General features: G+C 43.9%; 1 protein-coding gene across 1 annotated transcript; it reads left to right on the top strand.

Moving 5' to 3' along the window:
• Position 1: 1 nt before the first annotated feature.
• On the top strand, positions 2–27,561 carry ARFRP1 (ARF related protein 1). The gene is made up of 8 exons (XM_072110853.1): positions 2–151; positions 1,324–1,425; positions 6,731–6,818; positions 6,900–6,982; positions 7,067–7,148; positions 11,638–11,708; positions 12,923–13,023; positions 22,406–27,561. Exons 2-8 carry the CDS (start codon positions 1,333–1,335, stop codon positions 22,491–22,493), a joined length of 606 nt encoding a protein of 201 aa, XP_071966954.1. The 5' UTR covers positions 2–151; positions 1,324–1,332; the 3' UTR covers positions 22,494–27,561.
• The last annotated feature ends 228 nt before the right edge of the window (positions 27,562–27,789 follow it).

Raw genomic sequence — 27,789 nt, 5'->3', positions numbered from 1 at the left:
GATGCTTCGATTGCCACACAAAAGATGGCCGCCTGGTCGGACAGCCGTACGTGGCATCCCAGGATACATTGCGTGCGGCGGCGGCGGAAGCTGTTGTTGTGGTTGGTTGACCCTCTGAGGCTGGAGTGGGGTGGGTAGAGAGGAGGAAGAGGTAAGTTTGGGGTATGTGGAGTGAGCGGCGGAGTTACAATTATATTACTTTTCTATCTGTTGCATGTCCTGAGTGGATAAATACGCCATTCTGATACAATGTCACTAGTGTCCTGCTCCTGGGGCAAAGCTGGTCATAAGATGGGGGAACAGACCCCGGGCGGTGATCAGCATTGTTCCTCCTGTGTCATCATTCCTAGCCGGTAGCACGGCTGCAGTGAAAAGCAATGGGGGACCTCGCGGAGGACACAGTTGTCTTTTACTTTTTTACTCAGCATTATTAACGAAGTGGAGCTTAAAGTGCTTGTCCACTTTAAGAACATTCCAGCAACTAATTGATATTGTTTGTAAAATAAAAGTCACACATTTTACCAATATACTTTCTATATCAGTTCTGTATCTTTTCCAAGATCTCTGCTTGCTGTCATTTAACAAGAAGCTTAATCATTTGCTTCCTGTAGATAAACACCGGTCCATGGTGATGTGATGTCACGCAGGTGAAATCAAAGCTGTGTGATGCTAATGAGCCGTACACTTGTGTGACATCATGTGACCATGGACTGGCGCTTATCTACAGGAAGTAAACGATTAAGCTTCCTGTTAAATGTCAGCGTAGAGCTCTAGAAAATTAAAGGAAACCTACCACTTGAAGTGGTTGGTGTAAGAAGGCAATACCGAGCACCAGCTCAGGGTGAGCTGGTGCTGGAGCTCATTTTAAAACGCTTTTTAAACTTCATGGCCGAAGCTGCCTTGCGCACCAAGCGCGCAACCACATAAGAAGTGAAGGAGAGCCGCGCGCACGGTGCGCTGAAGCAGCTTCGGCCATAAAGTTTAAAAAGTGTTTTAAAATAAGCTCCGGCACCAGCTCACCCTGAGCTGGTGCTCGGTATTGCCTTCTTACACCTACCACTTCAAGTGGTAGGTTTCCTTTAAGTGGAATTGATACTAAAATGTTTATTGGAAAATTGTATAACTTTTCATTACACAAACAATAGGGGCATTATCCATACCCAAGCCATGGTAAAGCAGCATATGCAGCACAGGTTTTAATTTGCTTGTAAATTTAGTTTATTTGTAAATCTATTTACATGTATGGATACATCACTATAACTGGGTAATGTCGGAGCTTCCCATTATTGACATTAGTTAACCAGGTGTTCTGTCCCCCTACAGGCCGCCATCATGTATACTCTTCTATCTGGGCTGTATAAGTACATGTTCCAGAAGGATGAATACTGCATCCTCATATTGGGGCTGGACAATGCTGGCAAGACGGTGAGTTTTGAAGTCTTCACTGGTTATGACCACTAGTAACGGATAGTGTGGCTGATGCCTGTTGTGACCCCTGGTCACGGAAAGGTTGCGCGCACCCCGGAGGACCCCTGGTCACAGAAAGGTTGCGCGCACCCCGGAGGACCCCTGGTCACGGAAAGGTTGCGCGCACCCCGGAGGACCCCTGGTCACGGAAAGGTTGCGCGCACCCCGCAGGACCCCTGGTCACGGAAAGGTTGCGCGCACCCCGCAGGACCCCTGGTCACGGAAAGGTTGCGCGCACCCCGCAGGACCCCTGGTCACGGAAAGGTTGCGCGCACCCCGGAGGACCCCTGGTCACGGAAAGGTTGCGCGCACCCCGCAGGACCCCTGGTCACGGAAAGGTTGCACGCACCCCGCAGGACCCCTGGTCACGGAAAGGTTGCACGCACCCCGCAGGACCCCTGGTCACGGAAAGGTTGCGCGCACCCCGGAGGACCCCTAGTTACAGCTTGTTTCATGCCGTGCTAAAACTGCATTATTTGAGGGCATGATTAGTTTGGGGCTGGATTAGTTTGGGTATGCACAGCAGCAGTACTTAAAGGAAACCAACCAACTAAAAAACATAAAAACCCCTAATAATACTCACCTCCGCTCCTCTTCGTCTTGATTCTGGTGCTGTCCGTGGCTAATCGCCTAGAAAAGAAAATTACAATTAGCAGCCCGATGCGCAGGTAAAAGATATCCGGTGTTTGGGGCTTCTAATTATGCACGCCCTCGCCACCTCCCTGGGAGAGTGAGGTCACATGATGGGCATGAATTCACCAACCTCTGCCAGCATGGGAGAGAGGTGTGGAGGCGCACATAATTAGCAGCCCGGAGTGCCAGACATCTTGTCCCTGCGCTCCTGGCTGCTAATTATAACTTTCTTTTCTAGATGATCCCAACATGTCAAAATTGGATCAAGGTGAATAGAAGCGGTGGTGAGTATTAATAGGTTTTTTTAATGTATTTTAGGTGGTTGGTTTCCTCTAACCCCTTCCTGACAGATGCGTTACCCCATTTTGCAGTACTATTACGTAAAGCTTCTGGCGCCGGATCCATTCAGAAACTGCGGGTGTTGGCTGTATATTATAGCTGACACCCACCTCTAACACCCCGGGTGTTAACCCCTTGCACGCCGTGCTCCAATCGCAGCCCTGGGGTCTGCTAGTGCCCCGGGGCTGCCTTCTAGCAGGGCCTGACTGTAACACACTGAGCATGCGCACCTAAACACCAACATTCACTATACACATCTAATAAAGTGTAATAAGAAAAAAAACACTAAATCGCCAAAAAACCCTACATATTTGATATCGCCACGTCCATAACAATCTACAATAACTCAGAAAAATTATTGCACCCGCTTGGTGAACGGCGTAAAAACAAAACCCGCCAAACTCAACAAAAATATACATTTTTTATAGAATCCCTTCACAAAAATGTTCCAAAAAGTGATGAAAAAAAGTTATGTGCGCCAAAATGGTACCACTGAAAAGGACAACTCAACAAGTAAAAAAAAAGCCCTAAACCAGCTCTGTCAACCAAAAAATATTTTATATATGCGAAAAGATGGCGATACAAAAACGGATGAGATTAGTTTTTTCCAGTACAATTGAAAAAATATATTTAAAAAACCTATATAAATGAGGTATCACTGTAATCATAGTGATCTATAGAATAAAGATAATATAGTATTTTTAGTGTACGGCGTACAACCCCAAAAAAAAATACAAAAAGAAAGGAAACCAAAATTTACAATTTTCTTTCCCTCCATATATTCAAGAGTTAATAAAATCTCATCAATAAGCTAATGACCCACTAAAATGAAATATTTGTAAAGTGCATGTCATGTCGCTAAAAATAAGACCTTATATGTCCAAATTGCCAGAAAATAGATTGTATAGCCATTAAAAAGTGACAATACATAATCTCCTGTGAATGGCGCAGCTTCCCTTCGATGCCCTGGCGTGTGCCCATACAGCAGGTTACCACCACATATGGGGTATTGTTATACTTGGGAGAGATTGGGTATTAAACTTTCTGGAGCGTTTTGGTATTTTATCCATGTATACACTTTATGAAAATCACATTAATTTAGCCGATTCTGTTTTAACCCCTGTAAAACAATTAAAGGGTTAACAAACTTCATAAAAGTTGCTTTACGTATGTTAAGGGGTGTAGTTTCTATAATGTAATGTTTCTATAATGTAATTTATGGGGTTTTATTTAGGTTTCTCAAAGGTACTTGAAACCTGAACAGGTCTCGCAATAGCATGATTTAGTGTTTTTATGAAAATGTGAAAAATCGCACCTAATCTCCTACAAAAATGTGAGGATGCGCGAAAAACCATGTCCACATAATGACCAACATTCAGAAAATGTCTACTTTAAGTTTTTTTTTTTCCCCATTATGACTGTGTGGAAAAAGTAGAACATTTTTAATTGTGAAACTCGAGAATTTTTCCAAATTGTCACCAAATATCTGACTTTCTCATAAATGCAAAACTTACCACCAAATTTTTCAACTAACATGAAGTACAAAGTGTCACGTGAAAACAATTTGAAAATCACTTGGATATGTTAAAGTGTTCCAAAGTCATAACCACTTATAGTGGTTATAGCTTCGGTGTTAAGAGATGTTAAAAGAAACCTACCATGAGTAATCCAGGAGTAGATGTGATGGTGGATTCCGCCTTCCTGCCTCTGCCATATTCTGTAATTTAATAATCCTAACCCAACTTGTTAAAAAAAACTTTATGTATATATATGTAAATTATCTGCAGAGGCTACTGGAGCGTGGAGCTGTCATAGCTCCCAGTGGCCGGCCAGGCTAGTACACGCCCCAGTAGCCTCTGCAGGTAATTTACATATATATACATTTATATACATAAAGTTTAGTTTGGGTTCCAGGATTATTAAATTACAGATTAGGGCAGATGCAGGCAGGAGGAATCTACCATCAGTTCTACTTCTGATAGTAGATTCCTCTTGGTAGGTTTCCTTTAATGACTAGTTGCATATATTATTAGTAGGAATCTATGGTTTTGAGATGTTTCCAGGGTTATCAGGTTCTTGGTGGCAATGCTGACTGTTCCATGAACTACAGTGCCTTGCGATTAGTATTCGGCCACATTTTGGGCTCCAAACAAAGATATATAATTGATTTTTTGGGGGTGAAGAATCATCAAGTAGGACACAATTGTGACGTGGAGCGAAATTTATTTGAGAAACAGAAAAGTGGGGCGTGCAATATTATTCATGCCGCCTTAAGTTAATACTTTGTAGCCCCACCTTTTGCTGCGATTACAGCTATGACTACAGATATGTCTCTTGGGGCATGTCTATCAGTTTTGCACATTGAGAGACTGAAAACAGCTGGAGCTCAGTGAGGTTGGATGGAGAGAGTTTGTGAACAGCAGTTTTCAGCACTTTTCACAGATTCTCGATTGGATTGAGGTCTGGACTTTGACTTGGCCATTGTAACACCTGGATATGTTTATATGTGAACCATTCCATTGCAGATTTTGCTTTATGTTTGGGATCATTGAGTCTCAGGTCTTTTGCAGACTTCAACTCCATCAATTTTATCCAATTTTTTTCTGTCCCTGCTGAAGAAGAGCAGCCCAAACCATGATGCTGCCAGCACCATGTGTGACGGTGGGGATGGTGTGTTCAGGGTGATGAGCTGTGATGCTTTACCGCCAAACATATTGTTTAGCATTGTGGCCAAAAAGTTCAATTTTGGTTTCATCTGACCAGAGCTCCTTCTTCCACCTGTTTGATGTGCCTCCCAGGTGGCTTGTGGCAATTGTTAAACAAGACTCTTTATGGATATCTTTGAGAATGGCTTTCTTCTTGCCACTCTTCCATAAAGGACAGATTTGTACGGTGTACGACTGATTGTTGTCCTAAGGACAGACCCCCCCCCCCCTCCCCAGCTGTAGATCTCTGCATCCAGAGGGATCCTGGGCCTCTTGGCTGCATCTCTGATCAGTTTAGAGGGACGGCCGGGTTCTTGGTAGATTTTCAGTCTGATACTCCTTCTATTACAATATGAACGCATGCACAGTGCTCCTTGGGATGTTTAAAATTTGTGAAATCTTTTTGTATCCAAATCTGGCTTTAAGCTTCTCCGCAACACTATCACGTACCTGCCTTGGTCTTCATGATGCAAAACCCTGAGACTATCACAGAGCAGGTGGATTTATACGGAGACTGGATTACACACAGGTGGATTATATTTATCATCAGTCATTTAGGCCGGCGCCACACAGGGCGCTTTGTCTGCGCTTGCAAACGCAGACAAAGTCGCGCCCACCGGGGCGGGCCTCGGCCCGATCGCATCGGCGTTTCTATGGAAACGCCTGCGATCGGGAACGAGCCGCCGGTGTTTCGCATTAAATTAACGCAAAACACCGGCGGCTCGTTCCCGATCGCAGGCGTTTCCATAGAAACGCCGATGCGATCGGGCCGAGGCCCGCCCGGTGGGCGCGACTTTGTTTGCGTTTGCAAGCGCAGACAAAGCGCCCTGTGTGGCGACGGCCTCAGGACAACATTGGATCATTCAGATATATTCACTGCACTTCTGGAGTCAGTTTGCTGCACTGAAAGTAAAGGGTACTATTGCACGCCCTACTTTTCAGTTTATAATTATCCAAAAATCTCCAATAAATTTAATTCCACTTCACAATTGTGTCCCAATTGTTGTTGATTCTTCACCAAATAATTTTATATTTTTGTTTTGAAGCCTGAAATGAAGAAAAAGGTAGAAAAGTTCAAGGGGGGCAAATACTTTCACAAGGCACTATAGATCCACAGTTGCATCAATAGTTGGATTACTAGCTCTCTTGGTGTGTTAGGGGGAGCCGGTGTCTGGCTGGAATGGTGGTGATGTAAAACCTTTAGAATCATTTAACCATTTAATCATTTTTTTTCCATTGGGATATAAAGGTTGTCTTCTAGTATCAGCTTTTCTAAGCAACTGATAAACAGAACTGAACAGGAAACAGACAGCTCCATCACACTAAGTTGCTGCGGATCATCTCCCATTCATTCATATGGGAGCTAAGGTGCAGTGACTTAGCTCAGCCACTAGACATAAAACAGAACTGTCTGGATCCTGTTTTATTCTCTGTTTTTCAGCTGCTCGGTGACCGACCCCCACAAATCCGGTATTTACTAGCCTCTTAAATATTGGTCGGTAGTAGTTATATCTGTGTATATTACAGGGAACATTGTTACTTCTTTAAGAGTCTGCCGTATTCATTCTTGTCACATTGTTTACCAGACATTTTTAGAACAGACTAAAATCCGATTCTGCCGCAACTACAAGGGCATGAGCCTCAATAAGATCACCACGACTGTGGGCCTGAACAGTGAGTAGAAAACTGCTTCATTTTTGCAGCAGGTGTCACACAGTGCTGCTATCTTCTATGCTTCTCTCTTTTCTAATCTAGTTGGTACTATTGATGTGGGGAAGGTGCGTCTGATGTTCTGGGATCTCGGGGGGCAGGAGGAGCTTCAGGCTTTGTGGGATAAGGTAAGACACATACATATCTGACATGTAGTTGTGTTTGTACCATCACAGGGTGCACATAATGCTCTTCTCTCTGATTTGCTTTAGTATTATGCAGAGTCCCATGGAGTGATATATGTCATTGACTCCACTGATGAGATGCGCCTCTCTGAATCCAAACATGCTTTTGGTATGTCAATAAAAAAGTCTTAATCTTTTTTTTTTTTAAAAGTATTTATTTTTGCAAATTTTTTGGAAAAATTTTTTTTAACAATTGCAATAAACAAACCAAGGAACAAGATTGTCTGTTACATACTTTCTTCCCCACAATACAGAATAATTGAATAGCATCCGTGGTAATGAACAGGATCTTATTGCGTTCCAATATTAACTAAGGGATATACCGCGATAAGTGACAGCAGATATTGTAACCAGACATCTTGATATAACACAAATAACTATTGACACATAGACAATCAGTCACACACACACACACACACACACACACCAGCACGCTCAGTCTCCGTCATCATGGAGAGGAGTATATATCACATGTGATTATAAGGCTGTATGGGGAGTCTCGCACCATCTGGACCAGATGCGGTCAAACTTCTGGGGACACTTCCTGTTGACATACAGGGACCGGTAGTGGGGAATGACGCTGTTAATAAGTAATATCCATCTTTTTAATGGAGGGGGCTCCTGGTCCTTCCAGGTCATCACCACCACTTTTCGGGCGTAGTATAATACAAACCTAAAGAAGATTTTGTCATAGTGGCCATTGATGACTTCATTTATGATACCGAGGAGACACACAGAGGGAGACAGTAATCGTGGGAAATCAAAGTGTACATTTAGGAACTCCAGCACTTCGGACCAGAAGACATGAACCCTAGGGCAGGACCAGACACAATGCAGGAAGGATCCGACTTCAGCCTGACAGCGAAAGCAAAGATCATTGGGCATTGCTCCCATACGGAATAGTCTAGCAGGGGTGAAGTATACTCGATGGAGGAATTTAGATTGGATCAGGAAGTCCCTCGCACTCACTACAGATGTGAAGTAGGACAGTTCGACCTCCCTCCAGTCATCATCCGACAGGTCAGGGATATCCTGTCTCCAGCGTTCACGGGCTCTATCAAACGGTCTGGACTTTTGCTCTTGTAGTAGAGCATAGCACTGAGTGAGTGGCTTAGGGAGGTCCGGGGTACTCATCAGAGTCTCTAGTTTGGAGAATTTCACTGTCAGGCCGAAGGAGCCGAATTGGGCTTTGAATGCGTGTCGCAGTTGCGTGTAATGGAAGCTGGCCGTAGTGGGTACAGTATGTCTCTCCCTTATCTCGTTAAAGCTGAGTAACTCTGCTTCCGGGGATAAGAGCTGGCCTACAAATTTCACCCCCGCCGCCCCCCACATTGTCCAGCCTGGGAGGGAGAGGAAGTGAGAAAGCCACGGATTGAGCCACAATGGAGTCCTAGGCGAGAGAGGGGGAGAGCTGCTCGGTTCTACCAGGGATTGTGCCCTACGCCAGCACACCGCTACCGTACGTAGGGGGAGTGGGGTATCAGATGGGGACTTATACCTGTACAGCAAGTTTGTAAGGGCCTCGTAGGAACCTACCAGGGCACCAGCCAGTGCAGTAGCTGCATTACCCATGTCTATATCTATCCACCACTGGGCATATACTAGCTGGGAAGCCAGGTAATAAAGATACAGATCCGGGGCAGCCAGTCCACCCCTAGACTTGGGAGCCTGAAGCAGCGCTAAACTGAATCGCGGGGCGCTACTCTGCCAGTAGAAGGACCTGAGAATGCCGTCTAAGCGTTTGAACAGACTCTTAGGAAGCAGTATAGGACAAGCATGAAAAAGGTATAGAAATTTGGGGAGGAAGATCATTTTGAATATATTAATACGCCCGTATAGGGACAAGGGGAGAGTGGACCAGGCTTTTAGGCGCGATTCCGTTGCAGCTATCAGGGGTGTGATGTTTAACTCTGTATATGCCTGAACCTTGCGTGACACCTGGACTCCCAGATATTTAAAGGTGGACACCACCTGGACTGGGACGGGAAGGGAGCGTACCCCTATATCTGATAAGGGAAAGAGGGCCGATTTGTCCCAGTTAACCCGGAGACCTGAGAACCCCCCATAGCATTCTATCAGGGACAGAAGGGATTCCAGAGAGGGGCCCACATCCCCAAGATATACAAGTGTATCATCAGCATAGAGAGATACCTTTTCAATGATAGAACCTCTAGCAATGCCCTTAATGCTATCAGAGTGACGGATCGCCACAGCAAGGGGTTCAATGGCAAGTGCGAAGAGGAGGGGAGATAGTGGGCAACCCTGTCTAGTGCCCCTGGCCATAGGGAGAGTAGGTGAGATATTAAGATTGGTCCTTACCCTAGCCCTAGGGTCATTATACAATAACCTAACCAGTGCTGTGAAGCGAGGGCCAATACCCAGCCTGGGCAGGAGGGTCCACAAATAGGGCCACTCCACAGAATCAAACGCCTTGCAATTATCTAAGGATAATATAAACCCAGGGTCTGAAGACTTCTCTGCCTCTGCTACATTCAGGTGTAGTCTTTGAATATTTATGTCAGTTCCCCTCCCTGGCATAAAGCCTGTCTGGTCTGGGTGAACCAAGGATAATATTACTTTATTAAGCCTTGTTGCCAGAATTTTTGCTAGTATTTTGACATCTGAGTTTAGGAGGGAAATTGGACGGTATGAGTCGGGATGCAGAGGGTCCTTACCAGGCTTGGGAAGAACTACAATAAGGGCCTCTCGCATAGAATCAGGGAGGGAACCGCTGTCGAGCGCATCGGAGTACAGGCTAAGGAGATGGGGGACCAGAGTCTCACAGTTATCCCTATACCACTCACCTCCCAGCCCATCAAGTCCAGGTGTCTTACCGGGGGGCAACGATTGGATGGCCAGTTCCACCTCCTCCGCCGAGAGCGGGGCATCAAGCTCCAATGACTGTGCCGGTGTGAGCCTCCAAAGTGGAAGACTGTCAAGGAATCTGGAAATCTCGACGGAAGAGGCGGACAATCTGGAGCTGTAAAGAGAAGAGTAGAATTCGTGAAAAACCATGTTTATGGCCCGGGGTTCTGTGTTCAAGGCTCCGCTACTGTCAAGGATAGATGGAACGGAAGCACACGGACGTTCAGCCCGCGAGAGATATGCAAGCAGCTTCCCATTTTTATCTCCGAATTCAAAGATGGACGCTTCCCTGGCTTGCAGGCGCTTGCTGGTGCGCTCCTTCACTACAGCTAGATGGTTGAAAGTCTTAATCTTTTAAAGAGAACCCGTCATGCAAAATAACCCCCCTAAACTAAATAGATTTTCATAAACTGCTATTAGAGAGCATTGCCTCTATCCCTTCATTGTCCCTCTACATGCCTGTAAACCTAAGCAATGAGGTCCTAAAGCTGTATGCAAATGACCTGTGAAATGTCCAATGAAGCATTAGCATATTCAAGCTGTCCACCTTATTCGTGAGTGGGAGGCACAGCCACACCCCCAGTGCATGACTGACAGCCTGTATAATGATGTGAGGCTGTATAATGATGTGCTTCCTGGTGCTGGTGGCCACACCCCCTGCAGCCTGTGTGTGCATGTGTGTGTGTTTAGGAGAGATACAGCAGCTCCAGGCAGCCATGTTACAGCAGAACATGTCAGATTCATGTGTAGCTGATGTCTGTGTCTCTCACCTGTATATTAGGAGGATGCAGCATGTCAGCAGATGCAGCACACACTAGCAATGCTTTACTATACATTACACACAGACTTGAGCAGGGGGAGGAGAGGGGAGGGGTAACAGGGGTGACATCACTGCCTCTGACCATGTGACCAGCCTCATTTACATGATAAATAACTAGATAAAGGCTGGGATGGGATCCTTGTGAGCTGCTCCAACAGGTAGTAGCGACAGGACAAGTGACACAGACCTGATGACAGGTGTCATTTAATGCTGCCTTGGGCCATAGCTACATTAGGCCACATTAACACAGACATAATTGTGGTCGTGATCTGGCCGCACAATTTGCCAAAAGACAAAAGCAGTCTATGGCACCAGGTCACATTAAAGGAAACCTACCATTTCAAATGGTAGGTGTAAGCTGTAAACACCGTGCACCAGCTCAGGGTGAGCTGGTGCCGGTGCTTAGTTTTGTTAGTGTTAAAACCGCGGTATCGCGGTTTTAACACTTTTTAAACTTTATAGCAGAAACTGCTTCGGCGCTGTGTGCGCACGATTACATAGGAAATGCCGCAGGCGTTGCGCACACAGCGCCGAAGCAGTTTCTGCTATAAAGTTTAAAAAGTGTTAAAACCGCGATACCGCGGTTTTAACACTAACGAAACTAAGCACCGGCAGCAGCTCACCCTGAGCTGGTGCTCGGTGTTTACAGCTTACACCTACCATTTGAAATGGTAGGTTTCCTTTAAGGACATGTCCTATATTTAGCCTGAACTGCATCGCGGCTGCCTGGCTTTCAATGGAGAAGGGAGGGGTGAGGAGCACTCTCTTCCCTTTTGTTCTCCACTCGGCTCCGGTCTGAGCTAGAACACGGCCATGTGAATGTGGCTGTAGTCTGTGTGATTGTAGCAAACTGGAAAGTAAAGTCTACTTCACCTGTTGAGAATAATTTTGTATATTGCTTCCTATGTTACAGAGAAGATGATCAGCAGTGAAGCTCTGGAAGGTGTGCCCATTCTGGTCTTGGCAAATAAACAAGATGTGGAGGTAATCTGTGAAATCTTGCCTTAAAGGGGTTTTCCCACAAACACAAGGTAGGCCCTGTCCACCGGATATGGTCCAATTTCCGATCAGTGGGGGTCTCAGTGATGAGACCCTACAAATCACGAAAACGAAGGATCTGAGCGCAGTGCTCGGCAGTTTGTCAGTTCCATAGAGATTTAATGTAGCAGAATGGTCATGCCAGGCCGTCTGCTCCATTAGTCTGATGGAGCGACAAGGGGTCCAATGGAGGTATCACCCTCGTTTTGGTGATCTGTTGAGGCCTCATCATGGAGACCTCTACTGATCGCAATTTAGGGCCTATCCTGTGGATAGGACCTAACTTTTGTTCGTGGGAAATCCTCTTTTAAGACAGTTTTTTACGTGACCGTTTTCAGTCTGAGAAAGAGTGTCCATGTGTCAATCACATTTCCCAGAAAGAATCAAATTCTCTGCATCACAGTAAGTTATGACACAGTGAGCACTGGAGCAGTCCTCTCACAGCTTTCTGTGTACAGTAGCAACATGTCGTTTCAGGAGGTCACTGCATCCTAACTTAGATATATTATGTATACTATGATACCTTGTTCCGTTCTTATGGCTGACCTATGGACAGTGTGACCTTGTAACTAAGGCCCCGTTAACATCTCTGTTGGGTCAGCAGTTTTTTTTGCCTCGGTTATTATGAATCAAGACCAAAAGTGATTAAAATGCACAGAACAGGCGCATGTCTTTCCATTATACCTTTTCTCTGTAGAGCCACTGGAAAAACTTCCACCTGTTCTGTGACCTAAAGCCTCATGCACACAAACGTATATTCGCCTGGGCCATACCACGGGCAATAATCCAGCCAGATGCAGAAAGGGAGCTTTGGTTGGTCACCGTACTGACCGGGTGCCATAGACCTCTATAGGGGCTGTGAGGTGGCCATATTATTGCGTCTCCTTGCCATTGTGTGCATGGGGCCTAACAGATGTGAACTAGCTCTAAGATACACATGTATAATCTGGTGGGTGACTATCCATTTGCTGGCTCTACGCAACTTCTTGAGACTTATCTTATATCTGAGAGTTATGTTTAAAGGTATCGCCTGATTTCTTCACTCTTCTTATGTTTGGGTAATCACATTTTATGTAAGGCAACATTTAACATTGGCTTTTACTCTGTCTATTATGGATCTCAGTGAGGTTTTACTATATTTTCTGTTCCTATTCAACTAGGGCTGTCTGTCCATTCCTGACATCAAGACCGCCTTCAGTGACTGCATTAATAAGATTGGCAAAAGGGATTGCCTGACCCAGGCCTGCTCCGCTCTTTCTGGGTAAGGATTTGGCAAGTAATTCACACTTGATTTCCTATTGGATGCTTTCAATATAAAGTGGTGTAAATTATTCTTACAACAAATGATCAAGGACTTTCTATAATCTATGGACAAAGACCTCTGTTAAAGGGGTATTCCCACAAAGACAAGTTTCTTACATTTACTTAGGATAACAAAATAACACATTCTCTAATTCACAGTTTAACAAAAATACAGCATTTCACAGATATAAGTCCAACCTGTCTCCATCAGTCCTGGTGTACACAATTTCAGTTGCTCCTAGACACAACCCTGTAATTTCTGACTTGGGGGGTCGGGCCGCCATCTTGGATTTGTGTGTGAGGGCAGCAGAGCTAAGTTTCTGTCTCTGCACTGTAGCCCCGCCCCCTGCAGACTGCATGGAGCTCACTCAATGCTGCACACTGACACACAGAATGAGAGGCAGCAGCAGCCAGAGAGAAGTTACAAACTACACACAGGCTGTTTATCTGGGGAAGCACCGCAGATCATTACGTGCAATAGTCATCTAATGGATCTCATAATCTCTGATTTGTGTCAGATACTCGTACAGTGTTCTGAAGCTAAATAAAAGTGTATATAAACAACCTTGTCACCCCACAGAACTAGATGGATCATAATGTGTCTGCTTAGAGAGTTCCCCGCCCAACCACACACACTGATGGGATTTTGCACTGAGCAGCCTAGGGAGGGATAGGATTTCAAACTGCAATAAAACTGTGGTTAAAAATTATCTTTATTGTGTTAACATCATGGGAAAACCCCTTTAACCCTCCCTAGCGCAGAGGTACAGGGAATGTATGAAGAGGGCTCACGGGCTGAGTCCTCTTCATACAAGGGTGGGGGTTGTTGCATATTGCAGCAAACCCCCACCGCTAATAACCGCGGTCGGTCGCGGCTATTAACCCTTCTGTTGCCGCCGGCAAAGTCGCTGGCTGCATTTAAAAGACGGCGGCGCGTGGGCCCCGCCATCTTTATTCCGATCGTTGCTCCCCTGAACATAATCGGGCAAGGGGGGTTCCATCGGTTGCCATGGTAGCCTCGGGTCTTCGTTTGACCCGAGGCTACATGGCTTCTGCAGATTCGTTACAATGAGCCAGTGGCTCATTGTAATGAATGACCTGCAGAAATGCCATATATTGCAATACAGAAGTATTGCAGTATATGGTAGGAACGATCTGACTTTAATGTAAAGTCTAAGATATAGTGAAAAAAAAAAGTTTAAAAAAATACCAAAAAAAATATTAAAATTTCAAATTACCCCCCCCCCCCCCTTACCCTAGAACTGATATAAAACATAATAAACAGTAAAAATCACAGACACATTAGGTATTGCCACGTCCCAAAAAGCCCGATCTATCAAAATATAAAAGCGGTTACGGACGGCGGTGGCCTCCGAGACGGGAAATGGCGCCCAAATGTCCGAAATGCGACTTTTACACCTTTTTACATCACGTAAAAAAAGGAATAAAAAGTGATGAAAATGTCGCACAGACCTCAAAATGGTAGCAATGAAAACGTCGGCTCATTTCGCAAAAAATGACTCCTAACACAGCTCCATTTGTTATGCACAAAATAAGCCCTCACACAGGTCTGTACACGTAAAAATGAAAAAGTTATGGATTTTTGAAGGTGGAGAGCGAGAAATGAGCGAAAAAACCCTGCGTCCTTAAGGGGTTAATGTTGTTCTTGGATTAAGGTTTTATACGAATTGACCAATTAACTAAACTTTAACCGGGTAAGTATCGGACCATAATAGGCTCGTTAATATTATACTTCCAACCACTAATATGGGTGTGGCCATCATGGAGCCTACAGGACTGTACGGCCCTGTTCATTCATCTGATGCCACCAGGATCCGAGGCATCACAGGAAGTCTCGAGTCCTGCTGCCAAGGGGCCATGTGACCTATGGTTCCCTCCAAATTTTTCTGAGCAAGTATAATAATATGGGTGACCCTATTAAGGTCTCAACTTTCTTTATGGTAGATCTGTCCAAGGCGGGGAGGGCGGAGCACGGACGTGCAGTGCGTTGCGTGATGACGTAGCGCGGCGTGCACGGAGCTGGGCGCGATGGTGCCATCTGCCGGGAGCCGGCCTGATTAACCCCGCTCGGAGCCTGTGGGGAGTACGGCGCCGTGGATGCTATGCTGGCGGATGCGAAGCAGGTACAACCCCTGATACAGCCCGCACCCTGAGGACGACCGACGCGGCCTTTTCACCCTCCATAGGGGGAAGATCGCCCTTGCCGCTCTCGTCTGGACCACTTATTGCTACCACTCTCTACAACCATCAAGCTTCTGAGTCTGGAGGGCGACCCCTGTGGATGGGAATCCTCGGGGAAACCCTCAGCTGAAGAGAATAGGGAAGTGAGAGCTAGCGAACCCTGCTAGTGGAAACCTCTGTAAAGATTGGCTGCATATCTATGTACTGCACCGTGGAGAAGTCCGGATCCTTGTCTCTGCAGGAGGGTGAGAAATCTCTGTGTCGGTGTATATGCCAGGAGGTCCCATGAGTGAAAGTTTGTTTACATTGGATCTTGTGCGCTTCTAACCCCTGCTTACTAATCTCTTAACTTGCCTGATTACTTACCTCCTGATTCTCTTTGGAACTTGTCAACAGCAAGTCTTTTTTTGATTCTAAGTCATGCATTAACTTTTTGGGCTGTAAGGTCCTAGTGCTATACTATCACAGGGTGCACGTAACTCTGCATACCATCCCCTAGTAAGTTGGAGGAAGCTTCATCCTGGACCCTAGCAGCTGCCATATAATATCTCCTTTCTTGGAGGGTAGAATCAGCAATTGACATTGGGGCTAGAAGAAGTGGGGATCGCCCTGTTCTTCCGGCGGTACACAGGAGCATGAGAACTTTTTGTGCATGCTTATGAATCAGGAGGTGGTATCGGTGAACTCTCCACATACTAACTCTTATCCTTATCTTGGCTTGGCGTTCCATTTGTTGATCCATTTGGGGACTCATTTAATACCAGGCCTCTGGACCTTGTGTCTTTATGCAATTTATTAACTTCTAAGCTTTAATGTATCATGTTCAATGTCTGTATATGATATTGCACGCCACTTACTAATATGCTGGAGAAGCCCCGTTTTCATCTTAACAGACGCTAATTTTTCGCTCTTTGTATTGTACATTTAGTAACTAATATCTTGGGTAGAAGATATAGCGATTGTTTTGTATTACACATTTGTCATCTATGAACTTATAGGCAGATTATCTGCTATTCTGTGTACATATTAACTGCCTATTCACTTAATTTTATTGTTGTCGACACTAAGGCATTGATGTGTTCTTGAATCGGATTGGCATAAGGAGGGAAAAAAAAAAAAAAAAAGTGCAATGGCTAACAGGAGGCAGGCAAAAAACGCAACTAAATCCCGATTATCTGATGCAGGGAGTTCCCCAGGGGAGAAAAAGAGAGACGGGAAAATGGAGAGATATTTGCAGTCTCCTGGATCATCCCAAGGGAACGCGAAAAAGGTGGGGGAGGGTAAAAGGGCCCCAAATGCAGAGAAGGAGGTTGCAGATACATCCCTGGAAAGATCTAGTGTTGAAGATATCAGCGGGGGAAATGAAGGTGCAGGGGCAGAGATTTCCCTTAAGGACATCTCTTCCCAAATCTCGCAGTGCCTCAATGCGGTGGGGAATGTCCTAAGGGAAATAGGAGATCTTAAATCTGAGGTGGGACTTATTAGACAAGATTTGAACAACCTAAAATCCCGAACGGAGCTGGTGGAAGAGAGGGTGGGGAAGGTGGAAGACATATCATCGGGGCTAGAAAAAAGGGTTAAACTTCTGGAAAAGAGAGAGTTAGAGGTCCACCAGAAGCTGCTGGACCTAGAAAACCGTTCAAGAAGAAATAATCTCCGTATTGTGGGGCTCCCGGAGGGAATGGAGGGTAGCGACATGACAAGCTTCATCTCAGAATGGCTGGTGGCTACATTCCCCGAGGAGGTCCGGACCAGGGCCTTTCTGGTGGACCGTGCACATCGGGTCCCTGCAAGGGCTCGCCCGGTCGGCTCGCCCCCTAGGAACGTCCTGGTTCGGTTATTATCACCAAGAGATAGGGATAATATCCTCAAATCAGCTAGATCCTCTGACCTGAAATTCAACAATACCCCGATTATGATATTTCCTGACTACCCACAGGAAGTGCAGAAAAAAAGGGCTAGTTATTTCAATGTAAAGAAAAGATTGAGAGAAAAAGGGATTGTCTATTCGCTATCCTATCCAGCAAAGCTGAAAGTTGTATTTGAGGGAAAGTCAGTATTTTTCGAAAACGCTGAGGAAGCCAACGAGTGGGCAGAAAGGGTCTTAAAGATCTGACCCGGTGGGTAGGCACCATCCCCCCAGCTAGAATTGGTGCTCCAAGATGAGTCTAGGGCTTCAATACTCTAGACAGAGGGTAAGAGGGGGGGTAAGGGTGGGGGGAGGGGGTGGGATAAGACGGTTGGCGGCTGAATTGAATTATTATATCCAATGCATCATGGCAATTGCACTCCTCTCTTAATGGTTAAAATTCTATCATGGAATGTGCGGGGCTTGAATGAGAAATTAAAGAGGAAGGCAGTGTTAGATCTTTGTCTCTCACATCAGCCTGATGTGATCTGTCTTCAAGAAACTCATTTGTTAGGGGAAACATGTGGAAGACTAGCCAAACCCTGGCTGAGCCATTACTACCATGCAACTTACTCTGCCTATGCACGTGGAGTGAGCATATTGATTTGTAAAAAAGCATGCTTTGTAGAACATGATGTTATAATAGACAATGCTGGCAGATATATAATACTGCAGGCCTCCTTAAATGGCCTAGCAATGGTGATAGTGGGCATCTATCTCCCCCCTACAGCGCCAGTTGAGGTCTTAGTTAACATTGCAAACCTTCTGAGTAAATATGCCGATCTCCCAATTTTCTTGATAGGGGATTTTAACTATGTGATAAATGAGGGATTGGACAAAATGAGGGGTAGAAGCCCCCATCGGTGTGAGGACCAACAACCCGATACCCTGTTTGGTAGATTGATAATCGAGCTTGGGTTTAGAGACCTTTGGAGAGTGAGGAACCCAAAAAAAAGAGCCTACACGTGTTTTTCTAAGTCATATGAGTCACTCTCAAGGATCGATCTGGTCCTGGGAAATGAGCTGGGTAATGAGACTGTAGAAGGGATAACATTCGGCGCCAGGGGCCTGTCAGACCACTCTCCCGTTTGCCTCACATTAACTAGACAAAATCCATTGGGGATTGTTTTTTACAAGGTAAAGCCTTTTTGGTTCGGCCTTGTTAAGGACAAACTAGATGTGGGGAGGGAGATTCGACTGTTCATTAATGATAACCTAAATGAGATGGATATACGAGTGGTTTGGGATGCGCTAAAGGCATTCCTGAGGGGTACATTAAAAGAACAGATCAACCGCTTTAAGAAGGATAAAAGACGAGCATATCAAATCTTAAAAGAAAAAGTGGTTGTGCTGGAGGCCCAATTTGTAGACAACCCGGTGGAGGCGAACAAGAGGGTATGGGTAGAGGCCCAGGAGGACCTGCGAAGGTATGGCATGGAGAAGGCAATGTTGGAGGACAAAGGGCAGAGAAATAGGTCAATACTGGGTCAGTACACGTCTATGGATAAACTGGCAAAGCTCCTAAAAAAATCAAGAAGCTAGAAATAAAATAAGTGCCATCAAAGATAGAAATGGTCGGATAGTGTCCAACCAGGAAGCGATCAGAGAGGAGTTCCGGCATCATTTTGAAAAATTATATGTCTCAGAAAGCACAATGGGTGATGGGGAAAGAAAGGAACTGCTGTCGGCAGTTCCTATCCCCCAACTGTCACTAGAAGAGAGAGACCTCTTGGAATCTCCACTGACACTGGAAGAACTAGCGGAGGCTTTGAAAAATATGACCAAGGGGAAAGCAGTGGGCACAGACGGGATCCCCCCTGAGGTGCTCCTACAATACGTGGAAGTACTACTCCCCCTATTGCTGAATGTCTATAACTATTCCCATTCCGAGGGCCTCCTTCCCCAATCCCTCAGAGAGGCAATTATTGTTCTTATTCTAAAAGAGGGGAAGTGCCCGCTAGATCCAGACTCCTATCGACCGATCCCCCTGCTAAACACCGATTACAAACTATTGGCTAAAGTTCTTGCAACTAGACTGCAAAAGGTAATACGATCAGTGGTCCACGAGGACCAGTCGGGGTTTATGCCAGGGAGATCGGTTAGAGATAACATTCTGCGCATGTGGTGGTACCTGCAGTCTCCATGTGAGGCCGAGGGGACGAGGGCTTTGGTCTCCCTCGACGCGGTCAAGGCTTTCGACCGCGTCGAGTGGGACTATATCTGGAATGTCCTGGAAAATATGGGTTTTGGGCCATCCTATATAAAATGGGTAAAGTTGTTATACAGTGGGGCCTCAGCCAGGGTCAGTGTAAATGGTAGAGCCTCTGCGGCCTGGCAACTATTTAGGGGAACCAGGCAGGGTTGCCCCCTATCGCCCCTGTTATTCGCGGTGGCCCTGGAACCACTGGCATGCAGCATTAGGACCTCAGAGGGGTTAAGAGGATTCGTATGGGGAAATAGAGAAATAAGACTTTTATTGTATGCCGATGATATGTTGCTATTTTTGGATAACTCAGAGCAAGGGATCAAAGCGGTTGTTAAATTGATAGAAGACTTTGGCGAACCCTCGGGTATAAAAATAAATTGGGGGAAATCATCTTGTCTGCCACTAGATAGTGACCCGGCAGCATACTCTGCAGGTAATTTGATGGTGGTAGAGAAGATACGATACTTAGGAATAATGGTGAGCAAGGAACCCCGGCATTATGGTGAATTAAATATGAACCCTCTCATACATAAGATTAAGGGTAAAATGGCAGTCTGGAAAAGAATGCACCTATCAATTGCGGCGAGAGTAGTAATTTTCAAAATGATGCTGTTACCTCAGATCTTATTTGTCTTCCAAAATAGCCCAGTGATCTTCCCCAAGAAACTCTTCTCGATCTTGGAATCGATATTAAGGGATTTCATATGGAACGGGAAAACGGCACGTATAAAGTTAGAGAGCTTGTATTCACCGATTGAAAAGGGAGGCCTAGCCATCCCGGATCTTTTTTGTTATTTTTTAGCCACACAATGGCAGAATATTAGGGATTGTGATAGAGGAATGTTGCACTATATAATAGATAGAAAATATGAGTTTTTGATAAAATATGATATATGGAGCCTGTTGGAATCAGGAGTTTTTCACAATAATGAATTCAAAGCACAATTCACCATAACTACATTAATGCAGTGGGTTTGGGATAGGACTAGAATGAAATTAGGATGTAAAGGATACTTTGGGATATCGCCACTATGGGGATTTAAAAAAGGAATGTTGTGTTCATCAGGACTCACAAGGGGTTGTCAAGAAAAAGGGATATTATTTATCAATCAAGTAGTAAAAGATAGGAAACTGAGATCGTATGAAGAATTGACTGGCGACTTTCAGTTAAAGACGAAGGACTGGCTATTTTATGCCCAGCTTAGGAGCGCCATTAGTGCCCGCTTACTAGAGGAGGATTTCAGGGAAATAGTTCACCCTTTGGAGAGCTTATTTGACCCAAAGACCTTTAGGAAAGGTGCCTTCTCTAGGGTCTATAGGACCATTCAAGGGAAGGCTCTACAGTCTCCCATAGCTGTCCGCTTTAACAGATGGAAGAAAGATTTGGGTAACCTAACAGAGGAAGAGTGGGATGACTCGCTTAACATGATAAAGAAAACCACTAAAAATATGTCCTATATTGTAACGCAAATATTTATAATACACAGGGTACATTTCACACCCAAACACTTAAATGCCTTTTGGAAAACAGGAGAGGAAAAATGCCCAAGGTGTAATTTAATAGACGCAGATACAATACATATGCTGTGGAGATGCCCGAAACTACACCGGTATTGGACAGAGGTAGTGAATAAATTGCAATTGGTATTTGAGTCTAGAATTCCGATGAGCGCACAAGTCTGTGTTCTGGGAACAAAATTAGGCATAGAGGGAACCATGAACAATATTATATATATACTGAAAGGTCTCCTGGTAGCTAGGAAATCAATTTTATATCATTGGAAAGATAAGGAGCCCCCGAAACCGCGGGAATGGGAGAAGAGGCTCGATCTTTTATGCCATGCTGACAGGCAGGCGGCTCTAGAAAGAGGTGACAATCCAGAGTCAATCTGGAAGTCTTGGATAAATAGATTACATTGTTAAGAGGATGCATCGGATTTGATACTATTGATGGGAACTATAGGCAGCCGTCAACCGTAGGAGGGAGGGTTGGGAGGTTCAAGGGGAAAAATGAAAAATAGTAAGACTAAGAGGTAAAACTTAAGTACTATCTGTTTTGACCACATGCGAACTATGTGAAAAATATGAATAATGAGACATACTGTAAATCATGTTAAAGGTTGTAATCTATACTTTTTCTTTTATATATTTATGCATGAATAAAGACTATTTTTCAAAAAAAAAAAAAAAAAAAACTTTCTTTATGGTATTATCTTTCATACTCCAGGGTTGCATTTACAACATTTCTGGGTTTGTTGTAGATATCAGACTTTACTGCACATTCTACTTTACCCTGCTGGTTAAGTGTCTGAAAAGCTCATACTTAATGTTAATGCTAAATATTTAATGTTTCTACGGAAAATGTTGGCGCTAACAGATTTCTTTGCAGCTCTGGATGTGAATGGATTTGAAGATTAGTAATTTGAAGGAAATTTACCATCTGGATTGTAGTTGCCAAAGCTGCTGCATTGGAAGATTCCTGAGGCCCCTGTGATGCAGGATCTGTCCTTTAAATCTATTATGCTCTCTTTTTGCTAAAATAAGACCTTTTTAAAATATGCAAATGAGCCTCAATTGCTCTGGGAAGTGTTACCAGTGGCAATTACCCTCCATCTATAGCATGGGTTACGACTCTCCCAAACCCCAAGCCACCCCCCTCTTCCCTGCCACATTATCGCTGACTGCTTTCAATTCCCACACCTGTGCAGTAGCTCTGCCGGCTGTAGGGATGGTCTGCGCTGGTTCACTGCTTAGGATTGCTATGCAGAGGGTCCAGCCTTTGCTTCCTCCCCTGTTATCCCACCGGCTTGTACCAATAGCGTAGCAAGCATGAATGTGGAGATGTAAGGCAAAAAGGAGAGAATAATAAGCAATTTCAATCTACAGCTGGGGATGCTTTGGTAAGTACAATTAAGATGGTATATTTACTTTAAGATCAATATAAATAATGGCAAGTAAATTCATAATTTGTGAATATTGTATTTTTGATGCAAGTCCTGAGATCAGCCATCTTTGCTCTTGCAGGAAGGGAGTGAACGAGGGTGTGGAGTGGATGGTAAAATGTGTTGTGAGAAACATTCACCGCCCCCCCAGACAGAAGGACATCACTTAGAGACGCTTTCACCTGAAGCAAGTGATGGGAGAGAAGATGCAGAACTGTGAACACCCATCCAGCAGACTGGACTATATATACACTCCTCTCGAAAGATGTGTAGATAATTTATCTAGAATTCTATTTATGTCTCTTCCCTTCGGGTGAGGTAATCCTCATTCTCTGTATAATTGCGCATTTGTTATGGCTGCATGTGACCAAAGAGGAAGCTGCAAAGAGGATTTCTTATTTGCTGCCACAAGAGGGAGCATTTGTTTAACTTGTGACTCGCACTAAAGGGAACGTGGTTGTACCACCGGCTGCCACTAGGGGGAGCACCTGTATTAAAACATCAATATGTCGTACTTGGTATTTCATAAAACCGACTCCATGCACTTCTATTAAGAACTTAATTTTATTTGTATTAATGAGCTAATGTGTTGCTTTCCACTTGGATGCAATGCTACTCTTGTCCCTGGAAGTTTAGCCTAATCCACATGAATCTGTGTTAATATCCTTCCATTTACCATTCCATTGTTTGTAACGGCGAACATAGCACAGCAGCCCCTTCATTTTGGCTGTTATAAATAATGGAAACATGGCAGAAAGAAGCCCTCTGTACTATGTTGGAGAGTTACAATGGTTTCTCTGAGTTTTCTGGGAGAGAAGGCATGCAGATCTCCCCTTCTTTGCCTCCGCCTTTGCTATAGTCTGCACCAGAAAACTGGGGGAGACTATTGCAGAACTGTCCAGGGTCTCTGTTAAAACACCAGTCCTAAATCCCCTCCTATGAGTTTAGTTTCCATTATTCCCTTTATAACAGAAGGGTATGACTGAAAACTCAGACCCGGATGTAAATTGGACCTTAAGTGTGACTATTTGTACATGAAAGCTGCCATGTACTACTATTGTTTTTTTTAACCTTTGTATATTGTGGCTTCTAGGGTACTGGTTTGTCTGGTTTACAATGAGGAGTTATCATAGTTACAAGAGAAATAGATTTTTTTTTTTAAACATTTTATTATAATTTTAGAACACTACATCAATCATGTTCTCCACCTTGCCAAATTGTCAGAAAATGTAACTCCTTCAATTTAAAGGGGTATTTCGGGAATGTGAACATCAGTTACAAAAACCTGTAATGCTATAAATAAATACAACAGAACTCGGTGTCATTAATCACAAAATGGAGCTCAACCCCTTAAAGGACATCTACCACCAGGATGAAGGATTGTAAACCAAGCACACTGACATCCTGGCGTGTGTCCCCTCTGGTAGGATCTGCTCTTCTATTGCTTATGCGCTTGTTTTTAAGAAAAAAAAGTGATGCAAATGAACCTAAGGAGCTCCAGGCTCCATCAACGTCTGGAGCCCTTCTGGCTGATTTGCATAATTTTAGAAACTTTTGGGGTAAAAACCAGGGCATAAGAAGCTAAAAGAAGGGCAGATCCTGCTAGAGGGGGCACACACCAGTTATGTCAGTGTGCTTGGTTTACAAACCTTTTATCCTGGTTTTAGATGTCCTTTAAGGACGTAGCCAGTTTATAGTTTAACGCTCAGCCCCATTTTTTGCAATCGTTTTGGAGATATCCCTGATAGGCAGTTTAAATGCTGCAGACTGCAGCACTTAATGGGTTAAACACCTGCGACTAGAGCCCACTCCGACCACGGGTGTTACACTGGGTTGTCGGCTGTTAGCTACCCTGTGTATTCTGATGCCGGCTCAGCTCTGTGTCTGTTATATATGATAGTCCCATAGTTTGGTCAATACTAGATACGGTTTTTAGGTTTGTACCCAAGTTAAATTTGAAGTTTTAGAATTGTAGATCCTGAAATTTTTTGGGTGTAATGGGAACGAATATTATCAATAAAGCTCCATTACAGACACCTTACAGCTGATCATTGCAGCCTGGGAGTAAAGTAAAGCACCCAGAGATCTTCACCAGAGGTCCAAGTCGGACCTCCCCCTGCACACTGTAACTAGGGATCATCTGTAAGTCCAGGTGTCCTTAAAGGGCTATTCTTGTGTTGCCATTCACATTTAATTTAACTAATCTGCCATATATACATTTTCTCAATTTGATGTATCACAAATGTAGTCATATGGTCCCTTAGAAACAAGACTATGTCCTTGGATACGACCACCTCTGCAAGTTTTTATATATGCAATGTCCGGGAGTAACTGCATGTCTCACAGACTTCCTGTGGTTAGGTTGCAGAATCCAGGGGGTCAGGCAGTACTCAATAGTGCATGTGCGGCCACCGCTGCCAGATTGTGGGGTGGTTGTATCCAAGGAAGGTATCTCGTTTCTAAGGGACAGCAAGTCTACATTTATGAGAAATTATCTTCATACAGGAACATTTTTTTTTTTTTTTTTTTTAAACATCCAATTGAAGAAATGTTTACACATGGCAAATGAATTAAATGTTAATGCCCAGGTGGGAATACCCCATTAAGTAGGGGACCGGAAGTATACAAGTCAACGCTCAAACGTCTGAATTTTGTAGTGTTGATTCAGTCTCTTGTCTTTAGCGGTGCACAAGGGTTTATCTGCTGCCCACGGACACAGTGATAGAATCCATAGCAAGAAAACGTTACTAAGCACTAAAGAACATAAACAGTCATCGTCTTTAATCATCATTAAAATCCGGAAAACTCATCCAACGCATTTCAGGAATAAACCCTTAGTCATGGCTCACTTTGTTTCATCACAGCCTTATTATAAACACACGGATACATGGGCGTTCACATAAATAATGGCGTCACTTCCTCTTAAAGCACTGGCAATAAACCTCAGATTTATATGCACATAATAACATTTGAGAAACCCAATTTAAGAGCGATTTCTACAATTCGTTCCTAAAGGCATTCTGGTGTTTACAGTCATAATCCAGTGCCTCACATTTTTGCAATACTCTCCCTGCTTTATTTACCTTCTCAATCCCATAAAACTTCACATTTTAACCGGCTCTTTCATGTTCCTCCACAAAGCTTTGTGGCACCCGAAATGCCAGAACTCTTTTTAGCAATAACCCAATATGTTCACTACAATCTTTTATTGTCCTCTTAGTGCCTCCAACGTATCTTAATTGACATTCAGTATGTTTTATATTATAGACTGAACAGTCTGAATTACAGCTTCTAAAAGAGTAAATGTTAAGTGATCAGTTATTTGTATATTTTACATATGTTTCTGTTTTGTGTGGGTGCACGTATTGGGGCACATTTACTAAGAATGTGGGAAACTGCACTAAGTGTTCTGCCTGTGTATAATGCTCGGTGCGCCATATTCATCAAGAAGGTGCACCAGAAATTATGAATCTGTTTCTCCCCTCCACTGGCCCGACAGAGTTCTACAACTTTTTTGTGGTGCACCTTTAACATAGGAGGGGGAGAATTTATATGTTAAAGGACATCTACCCTCAGATTTCCTGATGGTAGATGATTATGACTCACTGTTCCTATTATTGCCCATCTTCTTTTCTTATATTTTAGAATGCCCCCATTTTGGCAAAATTAAAGTTTATGTAATATGCAAATGTGCCTTAGGTGCTCTGCAGAGCCCCTCCAGGCTTCACCATAATGTTAATTAATTCCGTCCTGGGCCCTCTGGGTACTACCTACAGAGTGTTTTGGGAGCCGGTAACGTCACCGGGAGAATAACCGCAAGAATACTCTTCTGTATGAACCTGTTCTGAAAAGATGGGGTATGTTGTGTTTCAAAATGTGGCAGGACCAGAGGAAGCGTGATTTATCAAAGTCTATATTATTTATTATTATTACAAAGGGAGAAAGAATAATAAAAGTAATTATCACAAATCAAAAATATAAATGAATAACTCATGTTTCAACATTAACTCTTCTATGAACTGTAATATGGACTATTCAGTCTACACTCACCGGCCACTTTATTAGGTACACCATGCTAGTAACGGGTTGGACCCCCTTTTGCCTTCAAAACTGCCTCAATTCTTCGTGGCATAGATTCAACAAGGTGCTGGAAGCATTCCTCCGAGATTTTGGTCCATATTGACATGATGGCATCACACAGTTGCCGCAGATTTGTCGGCTGCACATCCATGATGCGAATCTCCCGTTCCACCACATCCCAAAGATGCTCTATTGCAGTGGTGGCGAACCTATGGCACGGGTGCCAGAGGTGGCACTCAGAGCCCTTTCTGTGGGCACCCGGGCCATCGCCCCAGCGCACCAGACAGGATTTAAAGAATCTTCCTACAGTTACAAGCAACTTAAAAGATGCTGCTTTCGGTTATATATTAAAGTGATACTTACTTCGCTACTTGGGAATGTAGGAAGAGGGAGAATGAGTAGACAGGGCCGAATTATCTTTGGAGGAACTTCTGCTGGCCCCACAATTCTCTGTGTGCAGAGGGACACTGGAAAGAAGCTAAAGTGATGCACATTTTCCATCTTGTCCTCAGGAGGCCAATATGATCGAAAGTTGTTGAGGAACAGGGAGCAATAAGTTACTGCTTTAATTTTTGGTTGGCACCTCATGATAAATAAGGGGGTTTTGGCTTGCAGTTTGGGCACTCAGCCGCTAAAAGGTTCGCCATCACTGCTCTAGTAAATATATTTTTTAGTTGGAAGAAACAGTATTATAGTAATTTGATTCTTGTTTATGGAAGAAGAATTACAGGTGTTTAGTACATAGAGACAATGCCCCAAAGACATTTAGCCCCCATAAAAGAGATGACTGACTGTGTCTATTGTGGCTTGGGTAGTCTTTTGTTATTGTATGACGGGTTTGTCGGCCTGTGAAACATGCTCAAGATGCTTTTGTTAGGCCTAGGGTTTGGTTTTTTTTGTAGTACATCATTAGTTGCGCTTTTGAATGCCAAATAATTGGGATACATAAAACATATTAAATAACTCAGCACTTTTATGAGGGGGAAAAAAATTCTAGTCTAAATATTGGTGATACATGATGTGCCATTACCCTGAGGCCTAAATAATACATAATGCCCTAATTCTACATTCTGCTATGATTACAGTCATTCCAAGTACTAGGTGTTACAATTATCTGTTATATAACTTTTAGACAATAAAATCTGTTTTATTAAATTACTTCATTCTAAGGTCCATTGATTATTTATTTATTTTTTAATTATTATTGTTTGGTTAGTGTAACCTTTTTACTGGAAAGATATAGTTTTAAGTTGTTCAATGTTTTTGTACGGTGAGGAGGGATGGAAAGGGGGGGGGATTTTTATGTTTTTGGTGTAGTCTCTACGACAAACTTTGGCACTCCTGCAGTCACCGTGAGGAGGTTCCTATGCATTGTGCCGATTTTTT

This window comes from Engystomops pustulosus, chromosome 6 (genome assembly GCF_040894005.1).
Source record: "Engystomops pustulosus chromosome 6, aEngPut4.maternal, whole genome shotgun sequence".
NCBI lineage: Eukaryota > Metazoa > Chordata > Amphibia > Anura > Leptodactylidae > Engystomops > Engystomops pustulosus.
Note: the sequence above shows the minus strand (reverse complement) of the source record. Positions and strands in the feature narration are given on the sequence as shown.

What these genes read in the sequence shown, in the direction of transcription:
- ARFRP1 (XM_072110853.1), top strand. Translation starts at nt 1,333, where the DNA reads ATGTATACTCTTCTATCTGGGCTGTATAAGTACATGTTCCAGAAGGAT. An exon ending in TGGACAATGCTGGCAAGACG is followed by an intron (nt 1,426 to 6,730) that starts GTGAGTTTTGAA and finishes ATTGTTTACCAG; the next exon opens with ACATTTTTAGAACAGACTAA. An exon ending in TGAATCCAAACATGCTTTTG is followed by an intron (nt 7,149 to 11,637) that starts GTATGTCAATAA and finishes CCTATGTTACAG; the next exon opens with AGAAGATGATCAGCAGTGAA.